The following is a 20,525-nucleotide window of genomic DNA, read 5'->3' on the forward strand; positions in this document are numbered from 1 at the left end:
AGAAACTTGGCACCCCAGGATCTTTTGCTTATGTCTGGTAATTCTTGCCCCCCAGAGTCCAAGCAGTAAGAAGATACAGTTCCTCCTTGTTAGGGCTTTTTATTCCCTTCCACACTTCTTTGAGCTGCAAGCTCACCTGATGGGAGGAATTCACTTGCAGGATTAATCTTCATGGGGGGAGGGGGAGGGGAGAACCAGAGAGTAAACAACTTTTTTTGTCCTCTTTAAAATGTTCCACTCTAGTCTGACTGGCATGGATGGGCCTTTCTTGTCAGGCAGGACATAACCCCTTCCATGGCCACCAGCATTTCACACTAATTAATCCAATGTCTCTCCCTTGTCTGGTGATTTACCGTCACAGAGGCTTAAACGACAAATGCTTAAACGTGACCTTACAATATGGGATACAGTGGCTCCGAGCGAGATTACTGTATGCAGCCACTCACCAGCACTCAAAGTCTAAACACTACGCATATTCTTACCAGTCCAATACCTATTTTCACAATACTAACACACAGGTGAGGCAGACTGGTTCCAGCCATGTATTTGTCAATGTCCACTGAGGCATGGGGACTGTGGCATGAGCTGGCACTTGGTCTGCCAACATCACAGTCCCATCGATACAACCAAGCCCCTGTATTCTTCTGTTCTACCTTCAATTTTGTTGCATACACTCTCCCTGTGTAATTGCAGCAAATTGCAGACTTACAGCAACCACAGTGGAGATGCCACAGCAGCTCAGACCAGTGGGACCAGCTAGCCCCACATCCTGTCTCCAAAAGCTGCTAGACACAGCTGCTTCGGAGGAAGGGGCAAGGAATTTCCATCTTGATTTTTTTTATTCGGTGTCCATTTAACCCCTCAGAGGCCTTCCCCTTTTGTAGGTGATCAGCAAATAAAGAGCCTGGTTTCTCAACTGGAGGCAGGGTTTGCTGCTGCTGGTGTGAGGAAGGTGGCAGATAAGTGGGGGAAACCAGTTCCCAGAGTGCCCCACTCTCACTGCACTTACTCTGCCTTTAGGCAGCCTGGCTCTAAGAGACCAGATCAGCATGTGGCTCTGGGAGCTAACCTCATGCAAAGCCCCAGTAATGCTTTTCCTGGGGAAGGCAGGGGATTTGTAACACCACCACTTAAGGAGAAGCCAAACTAGTGCTAATCAGGGGGATTAGCTCTGTGTACAAGGCCTGTATGCTTAAGGAAGGGGGAGGGGACACTGAAGCCCACATCCCCCAGTGTAGAGGCAGGGCCTGATCCACAGCTACACCAAGGCATCTAAGCCCCTCTTGCAGGAAACCAATCCTCTGAGAACAGCTGCTGGTGGAACTGGATGAGAGCTGGACAAAGTTCGGAATTTTCTGATAGAAAATGAATTTGAGTAAACTGAAACTTAGTGAAGTTGTTTGGATTTTGATGAAACTGATAAAAAAAAAGTTGACTGTCAAAATGTCCTGTCTGCCAAAGAAAAATTTTAGATCTTCTGTTTCACAAATTTGCTTCTTTTTAAAAAATACAAGATTGAAAATAGTGGAAATAGAAACAAAATGTTTCCATGGACAAAAAACCCACCACAACCCCACACAGCACAAAGCTGGTTTTGCAATATCTTTGCAAGTTTTGGCTCTGTCCCAAGGCAGGAGGATTTTTCGCAGGATGGAGAAAACGGTTTCTGACCAGCACTCAACAGGCCATGCCTGAGCTATGCAGCAAGGACCAAACTTGGGATCCCCAAGCAGACACTTCTGCTGCCTGAACTACAAGACCGAACTGAGTTAGCTGAGGCTGTAATAGGTTTGTCAACTTGCCCGTGGCCCATCCATCACTAGCAGAAGACAGACCACCACCCTAAGTGGGTGCGGGTTACACCTGGGAGGGGGTGGATTGGGGATGTGGCCAGTATGCCCTTCACTATGGCTGGTCTCTGCTTGCCTCAAGGCCCATAGGGCCACAGGGAGCCACCAGGCCCCACAGTACAGGTGGGAAAAGGACAAACATGTCTTAAAGCTACAAGCACAGGAACTGGGAATCAGAGGCCAAGAGGCTCAAGGCACCGAGGTGTTTAACTTTTCACGAGGGACAGCTCCTCATCTCCCTCCCCTCCCCCCCCCGCCGGTGGCTCAGCAGAGTCAGGGCATTGCAGAAAAGGGACTTTATTACAATTAAAATAGCAAACAAACTAACCTTGATGAAGAGCAAATATACATGTCAAGGGAGAGCTGGTGTCCAGAGACATTGCCCTTTAGATCAAGCCATATGGCAGTTGGAGAGAACCAGTTAGTCCCACTAGAACTACTGGGTGCATGCCCAGTGCTGGAACCTGTCACTCCACGCAAGGAAGAGTCCCGTCACCATTTTGTGCCACTCAGGAGGGCACTGGAGGATGCCTCTAGAACTGCCCCATGCTTACCTGCTTCTGCCACCCTGTGCAAGGAAAGGTCCATTCCTTAGCATTCACTGTAATCTTCTAGCCAGCCCAGTCCATGGGGGTTCAGGTAAGTGGAGAATCAGTCAGAAGGAAGACTGGATTATCTCACTGGGGCAGCCCCACCACCCCATGCAATAGTTCCTTCAAACACACAGGGCCCAGTCCAGTCCATGCAGTCTGAGCAGAGCCCACAAGACTCCTGGCAGTGAAGGGGTCAGGAGAGGACACTGTAGAGTGTGACGTCACCCTCTATCCACAGCTCTGTGATCCGGTCCCAGGAGAGCCAAGGCGTGTCATACTGTCCCAGGGGGATCCCGTTGAGTGCCAGTTTGAAACTCCCCTCCTCACAGACAAGCAGCAACTAGAAAAGGATTGGCAGAGAATGTGATGGCAGGTATGGACCAGATCCCCCGCTGGTGTTAATGAGCATCACTCCCTTGGAGTCAATGGAAACAGGACTACCCAGCTCAGGATGTGAGCCTGTATTTCTGTAGCAGTTACAACCCCCCCACTCTCTCCCCAGTTGGCTTACTGAGATGCAGCCACCTCTGGAGTGGCACGCCACTCCACTCCCCCTCCCCCCCACACATAGCTCTGCAGAGCTGCAGCCACCTGTAAGGGGGGGGGAGGGACAAGAGCCAGGGAACTATAACATGGGGGGGGGGGGAAGAGAAGATGGAGAGAGGATTCTGATCACAGGCAGACAGCATAGTTCCTTGAAGGACTGAGGTAGCCCAAGGGATGTAAGAAACTGATGCTCTGGGCTCCAGGTTCAACCCACCCTGCTTGAAATTTGGACCTGGGAGGAGGGGGCTTTCAGTCCTACTGATGAGCCGACAGGGCATGCTGACGGCAGCTACCCCAGCGCAGGTGATGGGGCTGCAGAGAACATGTGCAGAAGCCCTGTACTCTGTTCCTCCTCCCTGGGCTACATGCAGCCCCAGGTGACAAACAGGGGGTGCTGGATCTCCAGTGGCTGGACCCCAAAGAGATCCTCCAGGCAGTATTACAGCCATGGCCAAAGCACCCCCAGTGGCAGCAGGCAGTACTGCACCCTGTACTCCAAGTTACACATAGATTCATAGATTATAGGACTGGAAGGGACCTCGAGAGGTCATCGAGTCCAGTCCCCTGCCCGCATGGCAGGACCAAATACTGTCTAGACCATCCCTGATAGACATTTATCTAACCTACTCTTAAATATCTCCAGAGACGGAGATTCCACAACCTCCCTAGGCAATTTGTTCCAGTGTTTAACCACCCTGACAGTTAGGAACTTTTTCCTAATGTCCAACCTAGACCTCCCTTGCTGCAGTTTAAACCCATTGTTTCTGGTTCTATCCTTAGAGGCTAAGGTGAACAAGTTTTCTCCCTCCTCCTTATGACACCCTTTTAGATACCTGAAAACTGCTATCATGTCCCCTCTCAGTCTTCTCTTTTCCAAACTAAACAAACCCAGTTCTTTCAGCCTTCCTTCATAGGTCATGTTCTCAAGACCTTTAATCATTCTTGTTGCTCTTCTTTGGACCCTTTCCAATTTCTCCACATCTTTTTTAAAATGCGGTGCCCAGAACTGGACACAATACTCCAGCTGAGGCCTAACCAGAGCAGAGTAGAGCGGAAGAATGACTTCTCGTGTCTTGCTCACAACACACCTGTTAATGCATCCCAGAATCATGTTTGCTTTTTTTGCAACAGCATCACACTGTTGACTCATATTTAGCTTGTGGTCCACTATAACCCCTAGATCCCTTTCTGCCGTACTCCTTCCTAGACAGTCTTTTCCCATTCTGTATGTGTGAAATTGATTTTTCCTTCCTAAGTGGAGCACTTTGCATTTGTCTTTGTTAAACTTCATCCTGTTTAACTCAGCCCATTTCTCCAATTTGTCCAGATCATTTTGAATTATGACCCTGTCCTCCAAAGTAGTTGCAATCCCTCCCAGTTTGGTATCATCCGCAAACTTAATAAGCGTACTTTCTATGCCAATATCTAAGTCGTTGATGAAGATATTGAACAGAGCCGGTCCCAAAACAGACCCCTGCGGAACCCCACTCGTTACGCCTTTCCAGCAGGATTGGGAACCATTAACAACAACTCTCTGAGTACGGTTATCCAGCCAGTTATGCACCCACCTTATAGTAGCCCCATCTAATTTGTATTTGCCTAGTTTATCGATAAGAATATCATGCGAGACCGTATCAAATGCCTTACTAAAGTCTAGGTATACCACATCCACCGCTTCACCCTTATCCACAAGGCTCGTTATCCTATCAAAGAAAGCTATCAGATTGGTTTGACATGATTTGTTCTTCACAAATCCATGCTGGCTGTTCCCTGTCACCTTACCACCTTCCAAGTGTTTGCAGATGATTTCCTTAATTACTTGCTCCATTATCTTCCCTGGCACAGAAGTTAAACTAACTGGTCTGTAGTTACCTGGGTTGTTTTTATTTCCCTTTTTATAGATGGGCACTATATTTGCCCTTTTCCAGTCTTCTGGAATCTCTCCCGTCTCCCATGACTTTCCAAAGATAATAGCTAGAGGCTCAGATACCTCCTCTATTAGCTCCTTGAGTATTCTAGGATGCATTTCATCAGGCCCAGGTGACTTGCAGGCATCTAACTTTTCTAAGTGATTTTTAACTTGTTCTTTTTTTATTTTATCCGCTAAACCTACATGATGATGTATTACTCAGCCTGAGCCCCATCTGCTACCCTTGCAAGAGACAGACCCTGCTCCTTCTGTGCCAATAGAGCATTACCTCAAAGAAGCGCTGGGGATGAAAGGGGAAGCAGGCTGCCACTTTCTCTGTGTGGCTCAGGGCCCCATCTGGGAAGGAGCTCCACATCAGGGCTCTGGTTCTGAAGCAGGTGCTGAGTCTTAGGGGCACATGGGACGGGTCTTCCCTCAGGCTGAGGCTGAATCTGCAGGGTAGGTTTAGCTCAGAAACATGGTGGTGCTGCCACTGGAAGGGGGGTGGGACTGGGAGTGTGTGTCACAGCTGCCCCCTGCTGGGAAGAGCATGTATTTATGGAACATGGTACTTTCCTCTAAGAGCTGCAGCCAAAGACCTTTTCACTGGTGCCACTCACCAGGATTCCCCTTTGCTTCAGCAAGATGGTCATGGGTTCCAGGCCTGCCCAGGACAGCATTTATGCTTCTGCCTCAGCACAGTTTCCAGAGCTCCCTGAGGAATCCCTGGGCAGATCTCTCTGCACAGCCCAAGCCAGAGGTCAGACTGGCTGATCAGAATGGTCCCTGATGAGTCACACCGAGTGCAGCAGATATGGAGCTGGGGGTTAGATGCTGATCAAGGGGGAAGTGAGGTTTGGACAGATACTTACCCCTCTGGCACTGGGCAAACCAGTCCTCTCACTATAATGGTGTCTCTTGATGCAAGTCCACGGGGGAGCGGGTGGCAGTATGGCACAGCCTGCGGAAGGAAAAATCCAGGTGCCATTATTAGCCTTTAAGCCACAGGAGGGAGGAGTACAAGCCCCAGTGGGATCCTATGTAAGAAGCCATGGCGGAGGGGGGGTGGGGGGAGAAGAGGTCTGGGATCCAGCCTGGGGTACCCCAAATTATCACTGGGACCAATCCAGCAGGCCCCCACAATACAACCCTCCATGGTTAAAGCACAGCAGTACTGGCATCCTGGGCAGAAGTCCCCCTGCAGCCCCATCCCTCCGCACAGAACTTTTGCTAGCAGTTGCAACTTGCCCTCAAATTTCAACCACCCTGTCAGATCAAACCCAGCTGCCTCACAGGTGCAGGAACCTGCCCGTTAGAGATCAGAGGCAGGTTTCACTCACCAGCTTGGAGCTGTTTAGCTGCATTGGCTAAAGGGAGGAAGGAGAGGAGAAAAAGTTAAAACGACAGAGTTGCACTTGCGTGAGGACATGTCTGTTGCATGTGCACACAGTCCTCCGCTACCTGTGCGCACGGCGAGGGGTGAAGAGACCAGCACACACCCCCATGCCCTCCTCCCCCGGAATGGTCTGTAGCTCAGAACCACCTGCATGGGGCTGCATGGACAATTCAGTGTCAGACAGACTGTTGCACTGCGGCAGCGATGCACTATTAGAGGCTGAAGACATTGGGCCAGATTGGAGGCTCCGGCATCAGTTGCATTCAGAAAATGGCACCAGGCACGGCACAGATCCCTAGATGGGTTGCTACAAGACTCAGGACGGTATGTCATCCCCTCTACGCTAACACCCTCTCCTCCCCTGATCTGTCAGCTAGGAGATGCAAAAGGACCATAGATTGGGAGCTCTTTGAGGCAGGGACTGGATTTTTGCCATGTGTTTGTACAGCACCTAGCACAATGGGGTCCTGGTCTGTGACAGGGGCTCCTATGTGCTACCACAATACGAATAAGGGAAGACAGCAAGTCCCCCCACCCTAGAATTGGCTTTGCCGGGGTGTATGGGGCTGGCCAGCAGTATAGATTGGGGGTGCGGCTGGGGCAGGCCAATGCTCTGGCTATTCTGCCCCCCCTGCAGAGCCCCATGGGGGTCATGGAAGCAGAGACAAGCCCAGATGTGCTGTGATCAGGGAGGGCTGGCTTAAGGACCCCTAAGCTGGCTTCCCTACTCAGCTGACACACCAGGGGATGGATAGTCCTCTGCTGAGCTATCCACAATGGGGCACGTGCTGGGATTTATCAGGGGCAGACGCCTAAATTTAAGACCAAGAGTTCCCAGAAGGGCTGGCGATTTGGGGGTGCTTCATATTTCAGGGGTTGCTGCTCAACTCCAGGCACCTGATTTTCAAAGCGACCAGCGCTGCCTCAACAATCAGACCCTGTTGGGAGTGTCTATGGCCAGGCACCCCCTCAACGTCCCCAGGGGCTCTGGAAAACCTCAGCCATCTGCCCCTGCAAACAGACCACGGTTGTCTCATAGGAGGGAGGCTTGAGCTGGTGCCGATGATGGAGGGAGCACTACAAGGGAACACCCGCCGGCCCATTGGGTTGGTGCTGAGACGTTCAGCTGGACTCACATGAGCAACAGGGTACTCAGTTCGGCTGGCGTCAAAGGGCTGCCCATGCAGGAGAAAGAGAGAGTGTGTTAAGGACTGGGGTCCTGATCCGCAGCTGGCGTAAATCGGGGATCGCTCCATTGGCGGCCCTGAGGCCAGACCCCCAGCTGGTGTAAATCGGGGTCTCACACCTCATCGCTTGTTGGCTGAGCTCACTGTGCACATCAGAGCTCTTTGCATCCCTCCATCCCAGCTCCCTGGCTGCCACTTTCCCATCCCTCCCCGCCCTCCCCTGCTCTTTCAGGGACTCCCTGCAACTCCCACCCCCTTTCTCATGCCAGGGGCTCAAGGTGTCCCCAACTGCCCCCATGCTTCTGTGTGCACCCTCATACCCCCTATACCAGGGGCTCATTCCCCCCCCCCCCCCGACAGAAGTTGTGTGGCCCCCCTCCCTGCCCACTAACTCCCCTCCCTGATGCAGGTGCCCCATCGCCCTATTGGTTTGCCCCGCGGAGGGGATTACATTGCTGCGCAGGAAGGCCATGCTCTTCACCATGATGTCGCCAAACACCCCTACGGTGTCCACTCGGGCCAGGGGCAGGCGGGAGCGGTACTGGAGGAAGTGCTGCCCATTCACACTTACCTGGAGAGAGCAAGAGGGGAGGAGTTCAGCTCCCTGAATGGGCAAGATCTCAGCAGCCAGCTGGGGTAACCATGGTCACCAGGGCGTCAGAGGGGCCAGTGACACCAGCAGGTCTAATTCAGCTAGATCTAGTTACACACGCTGAAGGTCTTGCCCCTTTTCTTTCCCCACCCCTAAGTTACTGGGTTGATGCTGCTCTCAGTCACCCCAGTGTAATTCAGGAGAGCCCCCGTGGAGTCGTGCCAGTCAGACCTTGGGCTAAGCCAGCAGAGAGCCAGGCTCACTCCTGTATGTCTCCCCTATTCAGGAGCTGCCAGGGCCAGCATGGGCAGGCTAAGGGGCTGCCCCACCTTTAATGCCTCCAGGGCACAGAATAGCCAGAAGGGCGTCCTGTCCATGTCCTCTCCCTGTGCCAGGGCCGCTGCAGAGGAGCCAGCTCTGTACTTGGGAGCCCCCTGCACACACCAGAGCTTCTCCAAGGGGACCTTCCCCCCCACCCAGCTTTGCACCGGCCTCCTTTGCACCGGCACTCACTGGCACTAAGGAGCTGCAGGGCAATGTTGGACAGGGCCCCTGGGACCTGAACTCCTGGTTGGGGGGGGGGGAAGGCACTGGGTGCACACCTGCCCCTAGGGGCTGATAACTGGGGTCAGAGACAGCCTGTGGCCACTCCGTGCTTGGATCTCCATTAGGTGACCATCATCCCACTGCAGCTCCAGGTACCACCCTGGAGCTGCTACCACCAGCACACTGAAGGCTGGGGGGGGGGCGGGGGGAGAAGACCTGCCACATAGCCACGGGAACCCCCCAGCCTACCAGAATGGAGGGCTTGTAGCGATGGGAACCCCTAGTCCCCATTGGGGGATGGATGGGGACACATGTAGTAGCCACAGGAACGCCCGAGCACCCCAAGACCCATCCCACAAGGCTGGGGAAAGGGCCTGTAAATATGGGCAGGCTTGTGCCCACCCACTTCCCAGGATTTCCAATAAGGCCCCAACACCCAGCTACAAGCTAAGGCTCCACCCACCACTCCTCACCTGCACCTCATCCTGCCCAAAGAGGAAGAGCAGCTGGAAGGCCTCTCCCCTCTTGAGAGGGAGGTGGGGGAACTTGGTCTCCTCCAGCCAGCGCCCGTTCTGCAGGGTGTTGCAGATTACATGAGGCCGGGAGCGGAAGCGGGGATTGAAGTGGATGGCAATGTCTGGCCGGGGCATCACACTACAGCCACACTGGAAATCCACCTGGAACCTGGGAGACAGTACAGAGTGAGGGGGGGGGGGGGGGGGGCACTATAAGGACTCCTGGGTTCTCTCCCCAGCTCTAGGCAATGACAAGGCTGACCCTGCTGGAGTCCAGGATATTTGCAAACCTGGGGCCTGAACCTCAAATTTGGGAGAACTAAGGTAGCTGTGAGAGGCACAGATGTACAAATACATCTTGAAAATAGGATGACGAAAACTTATCGCTGCCTTCACCTATCTGATGGCAATAGCTCTTATGCCTACTCCAAACCTTAGCTCCCTCTCGGAGCTAAAGACAATGAGAGTCAAGAGGTGGGACATCTTATCTGGAGAGCATTAATTAAGCTTCTGTTAAAATGCACAGTTCCCAGGGAAGGAGAACTGTGGTGCTGGAGAAGGAACCTTCCAGCTATTGCTAGTTTCTCAGATCTAAGACTCCCAAAATTTATTTACAGAAAAGACTTCATCTCATAGGCCTGCTCAACACTTAAATGTAGATCGACCTAGCTACGTCACTCAGGGCTGAGACAAGTGTCACACCCTGTGTGCTGTGGGAAAGTTGACCTAGCCCCTGGAGTAGACATGGCTAGGTCAAGAGAAGAATCCTTCCATTGGCCCAGTTACCGCCTCGTGTGTGTGTGTGGGGGGGGATGGATTAGCTGCATCGATGGAAAAAAACCCCTTCCCTTGCTGTAAGAAGCGTCTACACTATGGCAGCTGCAGCGTCATAGCTGTGCCATTATAGCATAGACATGCTGTTAGTTTACAGCAGTGGTTCTCAACTTATTGCCCTGGACCCTGCCACGTGCAGTGGGCCGGCTGCCCTGGGCCTGGAGCTCGCAGGGCCAGCCAGGAGCCCTCAACCCTCCCCCGTCGTGTGGCGGCCCGGGACCCCACTGCTTGCAGGACTGGGCAGCTGCCCCAGACCCCTGCTCCCGTGGGGCCAGCCAGGAGCCCTGGACCCCACCGGGTAGCCCGGACCCCTGCACGCTGGGCAGCTGGGAACCTGGCGACCCCGGCACGCTGGCAGCCTGTAGCACACAACTGAGCTGGGCCACAGCTGTGTGCTAACTGGGCAGCGGGTTGAAAAATGCTGATATATAAAATATGTGCCCTAACTCCAAAACTATAGATCTGATTCATAGGCAAACAGGTCTGATTCATAAGGCAAACAGATCTACATCTGTGAACAATCTGTCGTGTTCCTCTAATGTAGTGTTTCATATCCTATGATACGCCTTGAAAGATTTGAAATAAGAGTTCATCAAAACTGTACAGAACACATCTACCAGATTTAGACAAGGGGTTTTGTTGCCTTTGTAAATGACTGTGCACTAGACCAGTGGTTTTCAAACTGTGGGTCATGATCCAGTATTGGGTCGCGGAATATAAGGCACTGGGTCACGGCAGCTCTGGTCAGCACCACTGATTGGGCTGTTAAAAGTCCCGTCAGCGGTGCTGCCTGGCTAATGCAGGCTAGTCCCTACCTGTTCTGACACCGCCCTGTGCCCTGGAAGCGGCCAGCAACAGGTCCGGCTCCTAGGTGGCTCCGCACACTGCCCCCTCCCCGAGCACTGGCTCTGCACTCCCATTGGCTGGTTCCCAGCCAATGGGAGCTGGGGGAAGGGATGTGCCTGCAGGCGAGAGCCATGCAGAGCCACTTGTGAGCCTCCGCCTAGGAGCTGGGACCTGCTGCTGGCCACTTCCGGGGTGCAGCGCGGTCTGCAGTGCCAGGACAGGCAGGAAGCCTGCCTTACTACCCCTGCTGTGCCGCTGACTGGGAGCCGCCGCTGGTAAGCCCACGCCCCATCTACCGGACATGGACAGAAGCAGCAGAGAAACTGAGAAAGCTGAAAGCCAAGAGCCACTTGGCAAGTGACCAATAGAAATCAGAGGATGGCCCCCTCCAATAAGCCCTGAAATCAGAGTATATAAAATTTAAGTCACCAGGTGGGACCCCAGAGTTTTGATGAATCCCCATGTGGGAAAGACACCCCCCTCCCCCATCCAGGGTCACAGGACTAACAAGAGTTAACTGAACACACAAAGAATCTGCAGAATCCCCAGTGAAACCAGAGGTTTAACAGAAGCATTAGAAATACAATCCTTGCAGCGAGATTTTATTTCTTTTTCTGTTTTTAGCATTAATACCTGTAGGTTATCCTGCTGAGCCAACGCTCTTTAGCAAGACCTCAAGTAACCATAGTTTAGAGATTGTAACTATTGCTATAGGCATGGCCTCCTTCACAAGTCCAAGCAAACTGACCTAAGAGATCTGAACTATACATTTAAGCAATTGCTTTTGCTATTCTAAACCAATCCATCCGAACAGCTGGGCCTGCTTCCTTCAGAGACAAATGCCTCCTTACTCCTTGGAGCGATACTGGAAGGGTGATAGGTGTGTTAGGTACTAAAGAACTGATGACATAAGTAAGTACAAGAAGAAATCTTGGTGATTTTCATTGTCCTTGGGCCTCAGCCATAGTCCGTCACAAGTGCTTGCAAGACAACAGTATGTGATCAGTACGTACCTTAAACACTGGTGGTCTACACATGATTAATGAATTATGCTGAGTGAATAACTGAACTGTTGATTGGTTGAGAATAACCAAGTGACTCGGTTTAAGAAATATTATTCAAGTTAAAAGTTGACCTGAAAAGAACCCAGCACTGAATTAATTAGCTAATGCTCCCTGGACTCAATAAAAAGGGTTTATTCCATTAAATTCCATTCTAACATTGCCTATAACACATATCCAGTTGGTAAATCTAGTTTGTTAGATTTCAGCTTTAAAACCTACCTAGTACCTCAGCAAATTCATAAAATTAACCCCATTTCATGCTTAAACCACTTGTGTGAAGTGGAGCCACCCAGGGGAGCCTCTATTTATTTTGCCGCCCCAAGCATGGCAGTCAGGTGGCTTTCGGCGGCATGCCTGCAGGAGGTCTGCCGGTCCTGCGCCTTCGGCGTACCTGCCACTGAATTGCCACCGAAGCCGCGGGACCGGCGGACCTCCCGCAGGCCTGCCGCCGAACGCAGCCTGACTGCCGCCCCCCGTGGCTTGCCGCCCCAGGAACGCGCTTTGTGTGGTGGTGCCTGGAGCCGCCCCTGGAGCCACCCCAGAGCAGTTCTCACTCATGCTTCCCTGGGAAGAAGAGAATAGCACAGAGCCCTCTAGTACCTCCTTGACCAGGGGCTAGAACCCATAACTCCCTGCTTAAAGGCTGACTCTCCTGGAGTCCAGGGATTGCCCCTCCCCATCCCTTGGTAGCTTCAAACTGGAGCTGAGAGAACATTTTTGGCTGAAATTTTGTTTTTTGGGGAGGGAGGGGGAGGAAATGCAGATTTAGCAACACTAGAAGGTTTCGCCAAATTGTTCATTTTGGAAAAAAAAAAATCAAAATTAATTTTTTTTTTTATATTTTCCAGTGATTTTTGTTGGTTGGTTTGTTTTGAAGTTGCCTCTAATGTTATTAAATTCAAAGATGTTAAAAAAAAAAAAAAAAAAGATCAAAACCCAAACATTTTGTTTTGGCTCCAAGTAAGCATCCCCAAAGTAAGCGTTGACCCAAAACGGGTCATTTTGAAAATCACCAACGAAGTGGAAAAAAGCCCAGCCCTACTTTAAGCCAACTTTGTCTCCAGGAGTAAATTAGAGCTGCCTCCAGGCTGCTCTAATCCATACCCCTCCCCGATGGCTCCTGTGAAGCAGATACTAGCTGTAGCATAATGCACTCTGACAATGGCTGAGGTGGGAGTATAACCCAGGTCTCCCAAGTCACAGTCCAGTGCTGTACCAACTATGCCATAGTTCCTCTAACCTTACACCAGTCAGAGATTTCCATATAACAGGAGAGCATTTCCACCTACTTATGCTGCAAGAAAGACCTCAGGGTAGCCAAGAATCAGGCCCGTAGAGTGGCATCATAGACAAGAGAATTCCTGACCCAGCCTTGTAAGGGACTGGAAGGATCCTGAAACTCCCTGATTAAAGGAAACTCTAGCTACAGCTCACCTGAGCACTGTAAAATCAGAGCATTTAACACATTAACTCTCAGCAGCCACTGAACTAGTGCATTTTCAGTCTGACTGCAGGAGCCATGAATCAAGGGGTTCGAGTAGGATGAGAAGCCCAAGCCCCAGGGAAATAGCCTTTTACCTTTCGGCCTCTGCAAAGACCACGCCCTGCACCAGAACCATCTTCCCACGGGTCAAGCCACCGAAGATCGTCGTGATGTATGGGAGCACCTGAAATGAACATGGGGTGGAGGAGAGGGACTCATATTGGTGTTGGAAATGGGAGAGTCTGGGAGCTCTGACTGATAACACTGGACTCTTGGGTTCTCTCTCCAGCTCTGGGAGGAGAATGGGATTTAGAGAGTTTGGAGGCAAAGAGGGGAGTTCTCATCTGTGCTCATTTGGGGCTGGGAGACAGGACTCCTGGGTTCTATATCCAGCTTTGGGAGGGGAATAGGGTCTCATGGTGCCTTAAAACAGGAGCAGATTAGCTGGGGCAACAGAGTTAAGACACCCAAGTTCTATCTCCAACTCTGCTGCTGATTCACTGTGTGACCTTGCACAAGAAACCCTCACTTCTTCCCCTTTCTGTGCCTCAGTTTCCCAGGGTATCAGACACCAGTTATTGCTTCAGCTTAATAGCTAGTGGTCAGTGCTGTGATCTGAAGTTCCTGGGCTAAGTAAATGGAAAAACAAAAACAAAAAAAACCCCACTATTCAAACCAAAAGCTATGGGGGTGTGGCAGGGGAGGTGCGATCAGACACACAAGGGTATTAAAATAATACAGACCCTAAGCCCCAGCCCTTCTCCCCATTGGTGACTGGCTAGTTGACCAGAGATGATTAAAAGCCAGAATGTTTTATATGAACCCCACTAAGCTTTGGGGAGAATTGGGGGTACAATGGATTCAGGAGCTAAAAAACCAGCACCTTTTTGTACAGCAGATGCCTGGATTTAGCAGAGCCAAAACTGAAACCACAACCCCGACCTCCTGAGCTAGGACTGACTTGATTTAAGGAAAATAGCAAACACCTGCCTGGTCTCAGCTGAAGTTTCTGCACCTTACAGAGTCTCACATGATCAGTCCAGAAAGGATCAAGAGAAAGACATTTGTACAGAGAACAGCCCCGATGGCTGAAAAGTTTAGTGATAACCTGATTAGTCCCCTCCCCCCAAACAAACACACACAGCTGCACAGAGGAGCTTAAAATGAGATTCCAGCTAAACTAGTCACACATGCAGGCCTTGGAGGTTAACCCTTTAAAAAAAAAAAAAAAAAAAAGCTTTCCCTAGACTTAAGATCAAGTCAGACAGTCCCTACTGCAGCAGGGACTCGAGCCAGCTTGCCAGGAAGTGAGGTCAGCTGTCAGATATTTGATAGCACCCATCTTGAGAGCCGTTGAGAAGACAAAAAAAATCCACAAAGTCCTGTTTTAAAGCAAATGGCAAGCACCCACCCTCTGGGCAATCAGAGCCTTTTGAGGGGGCCTTGTGTCAAGCACCCCAAGGTTTGAGACATTCAGAGATCAAATTGCCTCTTTTGGGCAAACGAAACACAACTTGGCCCCTGAGGGAAAGAGAGAGGAGGGTGATATTTAGCTTGGGAGCTCTCTGGGGCAGGGACTGCCTTTTTGTTCTGTTTGTACAGCACCTAGCACTGTGGGATCATGGTCCATGAGTAAGGCTCCTACCTGTTACCACAATACAAACAATGGGAGTGCAGGAGCTATATGCTGCTCTCAGATGCATCCTTTTAAACCTGGCTGGAGCCACTCCTCTTTCAATTCAATACCTTGCCTCTGGACTCTCACCCACCTAACACAGCATGATTCAGCTATAAGAACACAGGCCAGAAGTAGGAGTGAACTGATCTTTGATTTCATTGCACGCTGGCTGCCCCTGGGCACAGGTCACAGAGATTACTCACCGGGTGGAAAACTGGGGGCTGGAGGATGAAATCTACCGGAGAAGTGGGGCCCATGGCTTGAAAATCCTAAAACCCAACAGTTACCTTCAGCTTCCAGCAGGGAACCTTAGAACTTGGAGCAGTCACATGATGCAATCACACTGGGTGGAGAGAAAAATTTTAATAGCAACCCACACCAGCTTCCCTCCTAGGCAGATTTAGGTTCTTTCACACTCCATGCATGGTCCTAGTGCCCTCTTCAATTATCGGGGAAATGCTGACAAAGATCTTCAGCTGGTGTTGACTGGCTTACAGCCATTGGCACCAGCTGAGGGTCTGACCCACTGAGTGTTTGGGCTGTTGACTCATGCAGTGTCATTAAAACTGAGTGTAAAAAAATCATGAGTCCGCAATATTGCCCCCCCAGGAGTTCATAAATCATGAATCAGCTCCCTCCAAGAAATCATGAGCTTGGCTTAAAAATCACAAGGTTAGAAAAAAATACAGTAATAAATGCTGGGTTTATTTAATTTACTTTCTGTTTATTTATTGTTTTTAAGCCCTTAGGGATCAAGCTTCTTTTGGCATTTGCAATATTTTAGAGGGGGTGGGATGACAGATCTCCCATGCAGAGAATCAGCTGAGACTAGAAAAACTCATTTTACTTGGGATCTGAGGTGGAATGTGATAGCCGTATAGGCTCCTAAGTTTGCTTGGAAGTCATGCTGCTTTTAAGTGAGGGTGGCTGGCTTTGCAACTAATGCACTACCTGAGGATGCAGGGCATCTGGTTCAATTCCCAGCTCTGCCACTGCACTCTGTGTGACCTTGGGCAAGTCACTTAATTGCTTGGTGCCTCAGTTTCCCCATCAGTAAAATGGGGGACATCATAATCCTTCCACTGTCTATTTTGACTGGGAGCTCTTTGGGGCAGGGACTGTCTCTCCCTGGGGCTGTGCCTTGCCTAGTATGCCAGAGCCATGATCTTGGCTAATGCTTCTGTGGGCCACTGTAACTAAGTAATATAAGTAATTAACAATAATGTGTCAAGAATAGTTTGCATGATTGGCCTCTCATTTAATTTCTTTGGAGGAGGAAACATGCTCCCAAAGTGCTGCATAAATGTATGCCCTTTTATCAGTCACAACAATAAACTTAAATAAACAAACCTTTTAAAAATTTAATTTCCCTCCACCAGATGGTAGTGTTGTCCCAAAGCTTTTCGTGTTATTTTGTGGCTAAGTCCCACCCAAAAGGGATACAACATGACAGGGTCCAATTCTGCAAAAGTTTAAGCCTGTGCATAACTTTACTCACATAAGTAAAGTTGTAATTATTTGTATTAAAGGAGCACAACCGAGAATGGGGCCCACCTCACGCTGGGCATTGCATATACCCTGAAGGAGATCAGGACCCCATTCTGCCAGGCATTGCACAGAGTGAAAGACAGTCCTTGTAACCAGAACCAGACTGGGGAAGTGAAACTAAGGCAAAATGACTCCCCCAAAGTCATACAGGGAGTCAGTGGCAAAGCCAGGAATAGAACCCAGTTCTTCTAGGATAGGGCCAGGGCCGATGAGAGGGGGCGGGGAAGCCGGTACAAATGACTGGGGCCCGGCGGTCCAGAATGGGGCCCGGGGCCTGGCTTCCCCCCACACTCTCGTCAGCCCTGTTTAGCCAGTCCGCCCTTGCTGGAGGGGTCGAAAACATTTTTTCACCAGGGCCCGAACCCGCTCTTGGCGGCCCTGGATAGGGCCTTATTAGCCACACAGCCAGTCATCTTCTGAAAATTTCAGCCCAACTCAGGGAGCATTGGGAAACATTTAGTTTACCCAGCAGTACAGCTGGTGCAGGACCTTTGACGCTGGAAATGTTCAACTGTAGGTTAACATTCTATTAGCAGGAGAAAAAAACAGACTCAGCAACTTCCAGGTTGCTTTTGTCCTAGGAGCTGCTTGGAAGGATCGGGGCTGGACTTTGATGCTCATTTGTTTGTTGACTTACCAGACTGGGTTACAACCCGTTTGTGGGGTGATCACAATCTTCCCAAATGGGTCTCCAAGCAGGTTCCTTGTTTGGGTCATTCCCTCACGAGCAAATTTGCCCCCAGGTCATCTCCCTACCGACTGGCTCGCCAGATGTTGCTCCTTCAGACTCAGCTGTTGCTCCTCAGTTTTACTTGGTCTTGACAGGGGCCATCATATGCAAATGTGCCATGAAACACTCCACTGCGCTTACACAAAAGTGACATTCTGGGCCCCACAAAGTCAATGGGAGTTTTCCAAATTACCTCAATGGGGGTAGGATTTCACTCACACTCCAGTTCAACCACAAGTCACCGTCACGCTCATAGTAGGGAAGGGAACTCGCTCCACTCGCCCGTGTTACGCTAGATGATCTAATAGTCCTTGCTGGCCTCCAGGACAATGTGTAGATGAATTTGTATGCTGTCTCCGAGAGGCCAGAGTGAGATCTAGAACTGAGAGAACATTAAGTATTGGGGTCTGTTTGTCATCTCACATAGACATGGATCGATCTATCCCTCCCTCCCCACACACCCATCTACATGTAAAAAGCAACAGAGGGTCCTGTGGCACCTTTGAGACTAACAGAAGTACTGGGAGCATAAGCTTTCGTGGGTAAGAACCTCACTTCTTCAGATGCAAGGTCTTGCATCTGAAGAAGTGAGGTTCTTACCCACGAAAGCTTATGCTCCCAGTACTTCTGTTAGTCTCAAAGGTGCCACAGGACCCTCTGTTGCTTTTTACAGATTCAGACTAACACGGCTACCCCTCTGATACTTGACATCTACATGTAGTTATCCATCCCGATATACCCATCCTCTCTCAGCATACACACCCCTCAATTGGTCGATAGAAAAATTTTGGCCCCAAACTCTGGAAAGCAGAAAAATTTGCCTGAAAACTGAAAATTTTTCAGTTTGGGTGGTTGGTTTTCAATTTTCTAACAAAAAAATTAAAACTTTTCAAGGAACGCAAACATCATTCATGACAATTTCCATTTAGCCAAACTCTAACATTCCATTAAAATAAAAAAGTTCAGATGGAAATTTTTTTTAGCAGCCCCTATTCACAAAACCCCTTTGAGGCCGGGATGTTCATTATGGCCATTTTTACAAAGTAGGAAACTGAGGCACAGAGCATAAGTGAGGTAGTGTGTAGGAATAGGGTAGTATCCCTTTACATAATTGGTGCTGTAGTGGTGCTCACCGTGTTCTATGTTTTAGAACCCAACCAAGGAATGCATCTAGGCCTTGCATGTTTTGTATCCTCAGTAAACACTGTTACTTGTACCCCATTGTGCCCGTGTGGTGGCTTTGTGTTATGTAAAGAGCTAAAGATCATTTTCTTAGCCTATCGCTTTGACTCCGGTCTTTACATCCCTCCACTGGCTCTCCCTTCTCTTTCACATCAGACCTAAGCCACTTGCCTTCTCTTTCAAGGTTCTTCACGCTCTATCCCCACCTGACCTATCATTCTCATCCACTATGGAGGTGATGACTCCTGCCTCCAGCCAGCCTATTATGCCGGCCTCCATCGCCCAGTGCCCACTAGTTACATTTTCACACAAACCCCTTCATGCTTTCTCCCCTGCGGCCCCTCACGCTTGCGAGGAGCTCCCCATAAACACTTGCAAAGCCACCTCACTGTCCACCTTCAAACTCTCCTCAAATGCTCCATTGCTGGGAGGCCTACGAAAAACTTGACAACAGTCAGGCCACTGGTGGTCTGAGCCCACTGCCTGTCACGCTGTCTGGGATTGCCTCCTAGTTTCCTTCTGCTCCCCCGTCTGGCTGTATCCAACTGTCATCTCTTGTCTTATCCTTAGATTGGCAGCTCGCTGGAGTAAGGGCCATCTTTTTGTGCTGGGCCTAGCACCATCGGGTCCTGCTCCAAGGTGCTATGATAGTGCAAATATCACAAACACAACAAGCGACTTGCTCAAATATCTGGACTAGAACAGGGAATGGAGGCGCGATCTCCAGAGTCCTAGGGGAGGGCCCTAGTCATGAGGCCGCCTGTCCTCTCTGGAAACTAGCATAACACTCTGCCAAGTTCCATCTGACCCACTAACTTTCCTGAGCCAGCTAGAAAAACACCCCGCCGTGACTCCAATGCATCATGGGTCCTCGACCTTGGTCAGTGAAGCTTCACCAGGGCTCTGACCAAGCTCAAAAAAGACGACCCAACAAATTCCAGCCTGGTCCAAAGGGTGGCTGCAGTCAGGAGAGTGGTGTAGGAATGAGGTGGAAGGGAAAAGGTCACGTGAGTCGGCAGGCAGTCATGCATGTGATGAACTAGAGATGGGCTGTGGAGCTAAGTGCTCTGAGGTCTAGGCTTGCCCCTGCCACAAGTTGCCTTGGGCAAGTCATTTCCCCTCCCCACCCTGTGAGCTTCACCAGGGCAAGGTCTTTCACCAAAAGCCTTGCCTAGACTGGGCAAATCCATTGTGCTGGGGTGATACATGTCATCGTGACCAGCACAGCAGGGCTTGAGCTGGGAACCTCCAGAGCTGAATTCACAAGTCGTTACAGGCAGAACTTTCCAGCTGATACCTGTAACAGCACCACCACCCCTGTGAACCACACCTGAGTTATGCTACACTAGATGGGTGAAACTGAGGCACAGAGCGAGTGGAAGCTACTTGCCCAAGGTCACACAGGGAATTGGGCCCAGGTCTCTGCCTTAGCTCAGTGCCTCAACCACAAGACCGGCCTCCTTTGCCCTACAAGAAGCCTCCAGCCTTATATTCACCTATGCAGCAGCCACCAGGGCTCAGGAGCAATGGTTTGGCCACATCAGATAGTAGGGGTCGCCCACTTTGTAGATTCTGCTGGTGGAGCACACTGCAAACACTAGGGGCTCCTTGCATCCCTCCATAGCTTCCTGGGTGCTACCATCCCATCCCCCTCTAGTTCAGGGACTCACTGCAACTCCGACTGCAGCCCCTTCCTCATGCCCTCCCAGCCCCTCATGCCCCCTCCCTGCATGGCAGGCTCTCTGTGTGCACCCCCCTCCTCCATGGCAGGGGCTCTGTGATCCATTTGACTCTGGCACTGGTGAGATGGCTCTGTGCTGAAAACCTAACCACGTGGCATCAGCCTCTGCATCACCTTACTGCCTATCCCAGTGAATTCAGCAGCTGAACCTTCCAGAGCTAGTCAGTTGGCTGCATGGGCTGGGTGGGTCTTTCCTGAACTAGCTTGGTGGTCTAGTTGTTACACTAAGGGAACGGTAACTAGGGTCCTTCTCACTGGGATCTAAGGACTAGGACTCCTGGGTTC

At 50.6% G+C, this 20,525-nt stretch overlaps 1 protein-coding gene across 7 annotated transcripts in view; it reads right to left on the reverse strand.

The window, feature by feature from the left end:
- Positions 1 to 2,137: 2,137 nt before the first annotated feature.
- Positions 2,138 to 20,525, reverse strand: part of LGALS12 (galectin 12) — a 40,029-nt gene continuing 21,641 nt past the window's right edge. Inside the window, exons 2-11 of one of the 7 annotated variants that reach the window (XM_054035245.1) lie at positions 17,225 to 17,699; positions 15,327 to 15,382; positions 13,457 to 13,545; positions 9,093 to 9,303; positions 7,933 to 8,052; positions 7,431 to 7,469; positions 6,239 to 6,265; positions 5,771 to 5,859; positions 5,188 to 5,350; positions 2,138 to 2,783 (exon numbers count right to left, since the gene is read on the reverse strand). In XM_054035245.1, coding sequence (XP_053891220.1) covers positions 2,637 to 2,783; positions 5,188 to 5,350; positions 5,771 to 5,859; positions 6,239 to 6,265; positions 7,431 to 7,469; positions 7,933 to 8,052; positions 9,093 to 9,303; positions 13,457 to 13,497 — 837 coding nt within the window. In that variant the 5' untranslated portion in view covers positions 13,498 to 13,545; positions 15,327 to 15,382; positions 17,225 to 17,699 and the 3' untranslated portion in view covers positions 2,138 to 2,636. The other 6 variants (XM_054035244.1, XM_054035246.1, XM_054035247.1 and 3 more) reach the window with 6 other exon arrangements.

The sequence above is a fragment of the Malaclemys terrapin genome, chromosome 7, assembly GCF_027887155.1.
Source record: "Malaclemys terrapin pileata isolate rMalTer1 chromosome 7, rMalTer1.hap1, whole genome shotgun sequence".
In the NCBI taxonomy this organism is placed as follows: Eukaryota; Metazoa; Chordata; order Testudines; family Emydidae; genus Malaclemys; species Malaclemys terrapin.